The sequence below is a fragment of the Branchiostoma belcheri genome, unplaced genomic scaffold (assembly GCF_001625305.1).
Source record: "Branchiostoma belcheri isolate BF01 breed outbred unplaced genomic scaffold, Haploidv18h27 scaffold115, whole genome shotgun sequence".
Taxonomy (NCBI): domain Eukaryota; kingdom Metazoa; phylum Chordata; class Leptocardii; order Amphioxiformes; family Branchiostomatidae; genus Branchiostoma; species Branchiostoma belcheri.
In genome coordinates, this window is record NW_017802547.1 from 1,041,239 (window position 1) to 1,044,607 (window position 3,369).

Sequence of the window (3,369 nt, forward strand, 5' to 3'; positions counted from 1 at the left end):
CTATGGTATCTCTCTATTTGGCCGATTTCTACTCTTTCCAGCCGCCTCCCGAAGCCTGGTAGAGGCTAGACGAACTGATGAAATCTCAACCCTTCTTTCCCGTCACTTGTACTGTAGCCTCGACCCGTCCAGTCAAGGTTTGCGCCTGGCAAACATTTCGCTTGACGCTGAAAACTAAAGAATTCATTAATCATAATTAATAACAGTTGATTACCCTGGCGTGGCCTAATGTCCTAATCGGCGGAGCGACCGACCAATCAGAGCGCTCGTTTCTGACAGGTCCTCGGGTCGATGACGATGATCGATGGCGTGACGTCATGACCCCGTGACCGGGGCGCCTCCCGACCAATCAGAAAGGTCGTACTGGTGATCACGTGGTCGGCTTGCGGTGATTAGTGACACTTTGAATGGGGGAACGGAGCGTAATTCGAGGAAGATGGATGAGTTTTTGGAGCGCACACCCCCCAATTTTGTCCCAAGCATGCTGGAAACGGACCGCCGAAGCAAAAACAAGCCGTGAAGCCCGTCGGAGAGGACGGGGAACTGAGAGAGAGAGCTGGCGGTTGAGAGAAGGACTAAAAATGCAGCGGCATAGCACCGCGTTTAGTATTGAAGCGCTTATAGCGAAGCCACGGCACGCACCGCAAGCCGTGTACGGCGGGTACAGTATGTTTGTGCCGCAGCCGTTACTGGTACAGACCGTAGCAGGGCCGACACCGACCGTACCAGCGGGCCTACCGCCCGGCGCGGCCGCCAGTACCGGCCCGGGACAGGCCACGACTAACCCCGACGCCGCCACGACGACAACAGACCATCACAACCTCGGCCCGGAGGCACACGACAACCTCCCGACATGGTCTCCCGATCCAGGTACGACATCTTTCTCTTTTTCTCTAACCTCTACCAGGCACCGCGGATCGCTGAAAAAATAGTAGAAATTGGCTGAAATAAAAGGGAGGTCTGTCCGTGGGTCGAAAATAATTTGGATCTTCTATGGCCCGGGATCTTCTCTGGTATACTATCCCTCTATTTCGACCAATTTCTACTATTTTTCCAGAGATCCGCTGCGCCTGGTAGAGGCTAGCTTTCTCCTGTATTTACTAAAACCCGTTCATTTCCTGATGACTTTACCCTGATAAAAAAAATCCTGCCCGAACCGTTCTGTCAATACCGTCTGTTTGCGCTGTGTGTGGAAGCCAAACTTTGCCGAGGCTGCTAAACACCACAGAGCCGATCGGAGTCAGATTAAAACTTGTCCTAAGCGAGAACAGAGATAGTTTTCTCCAACTTGAGAAGAAGAACTTGAGACCAGGGAAGACTGGTGACGTCTAGTCCAGACGTCTGAATGGTTGTTGGCAGACTTATAGAACTGGGGGTTTGATGGTCTTCGGCTGTTTTCTGATGAGCCCAGTTCTAAAAAACAGGGGTAATTCAACCAGGCCGGCTATGTTGTCTATATGCAATCAGAAAATAGCACATAAAAGCTCCCAAAGACCCGCAGTTTCTGGCGTGCTATGAAGGCTGTAGGGTTGTTGGTTTCTCGTCTCGTGTCGCGACCCCAAAATGGCCGCAGTGTTTCCCGTTTCACTACGGGTTATGCCGAGTCAAGGGCTGGTGCCGACAACTTTCCTTCTAGATAGTAGACAGCAGATCCGTGCAGCCAGTTTAGACCGCTCTTTCCTTCTACTGGACAGACATTTCAGGCTTCTGTGGATGGTCTAGAGCCCTGTAGTTGTACATCAGTTTCTTCTGTTCCATGTGTTTGTCGAGACTTTCCTTGAACGAAATTATTGACACTGGGTGATGTACCTACAGAGTACAGACTCTGAGATCAGGGAGGTTGTTCCACTAGGCTACCACTCTGTTGACGAAGAAGTAAGCTCTCCTGTTGCCCTTTGAAAACTTTCCTCCTAGATAGTTGATAGTAGATCCGTTCAGACAGGTAGGAAGGTTTCTTGCCGTTGAGACTGCTCGTCGTTTTACCGGATCGTCCTTCTTGGCTGTGCGGACAGTCCACGGCCGTATGGTCGTAGCCTCCATAGCATGAAATAAACTGAGGTCTTCAGGGTCTTTTGGAGCTTTTATGTGCTATTTTCTGATTGCATATAGACAACATAGATGGCTTGGTTGAATGCTTGGGATCGTCATTCCCTGTATCCTCCATAGCACGCCAAAAACTGGGGCTTTTGGGGGTCTTCATGGTCTTTGGGAGCTTTTATGTACTATTTTCTGATTGCATATAGACAACCATACTAACCGTCTCTCTCTCTTTTCTCTCTCTCAAAAACTCGGTACAGACCCAGGAAGCCACGTTTTTTGTTGTTGTTGGAATAGGTTCTGTGTATCAAACAGACCATGCATGTACTTGTACGTAGGTCTCCGTTCTAACCGTCTCTCTCTTTCTCTCTCAAAAACTCCGTACAGGGGCAGGCAGCCACGACGGAGGACCTGTGGATGCAACAGTCGGAGAGGACGCTGACTCCAACCCCGACAGCGACTTGGAGCTAGACGGTGCCGACAAGTCCCCGAGCCCGACCCACGGGCTGGGCAGCCCTGCTAACCCGGGGGGTGGGGGCAAGACGCGGCGTAGGAGAACCGCCTTCACTTCGGAACAACTGCTCGAACTTGAAAAGGAGTTTCACAGCAAGAAGTACCTCAGTCTTACGGAGCGCTCGCAGATCGCTCACGCGCTAAAACTCAGCGAAGTCCAGGTCAAAATCTGGTTCCAGAATCGTAGAGCGAAGTGGAAAAGAGTGAAGGCTGGAAACACCAACACCAGAGGACCTAATCCGAACCCTAAAATTGTGGTGCCCATCCCTGTGCACGTGAACCGGTTCGCCATGCGAAGTCAGCACCAGCAGATTGGGAAAACTCATCCAGCATTGTGACGAGACACACACACAAGGTAGACTCTGGAAAAGGGGTACTAGTTTTACAAGCAATATTATTATTGTAGATATCACGGAAGTAAGTTCATCTGTGTTGGTAGTAAATAAATTATCATAGTAAAATGCTGAACTTTATATTTCAAACACAAGTACAGGCAGATTAAATTTTCAACGACCACTGTCGAATTTATGTTCGGAATTTATCTTGAAAGTTCGTCTGTGTTGGTAGAAATCATTATGAAGCAAGTTTAAACTGTAATGTCCAACACAACAAAATGGATCCACCCACATTTTCGACTGTACAATCAAAGAGAACGACTGGAGTTGTACAGTCGAAAATTTGGGTTAGTCCAATTTGTTGTGTTGGAAATCACAGTTTAAACTTGCTTCATTGTGTTCTGAAGTGATTGGTTTATGAAAATTTGATCTTTCTGTACTTGTTTTGTTTTGTTGGAGTAAAGTTCAACACTTCACTGATATT

General features: G+C 48.6%; 1 protein-coding gene across 1 annotated transcript; it reads left to right on the top strand.

Annotated features, from left to right (window-relative positions):
* The first annotated feature begins 193 nt into the window (after positions 1 to 193).
* On the top strand, positions 194 to 3,085 carry LOC109462344 (homeobox protein GBX-2-like). Its single transcript, XM_019758886.1, has 2 exons — positions 194 to 870; positions 2,425 to 3,085. The coding sequence occupies exons 1-2, from the start codon at positions 408 to 410 to the stop codon at positions 2,886 to 2,888; spliced, it is 927 nt and encodes a 308-aa protein (XP_019614445.1). The 5' UTR covers positions 194 to 407; the 3' UTR covers positions 2,889 to 3,085.
* Positions 3,086 to 3,369: the final 284 nt, after the last annotated feature.

What these genes read in the sequence shown, in the direction of transcription:
- LOC109462344 (XM_019758886.1), top strand. Translation starts at nt 408, where the DNA reads ATGGGGGAACGGAGCGTAATTCGAGGAAGATGGATGAGTTTTTGGAGC. An exon ending in GACATGGTCTCCCGATCCAG is followed by an intron (nt 871 to 2,424) that starts GTACGACATCTT and finishes AACTCCGTACAG; the next exon opens with GGGCAGGCAGCCACGACGGA.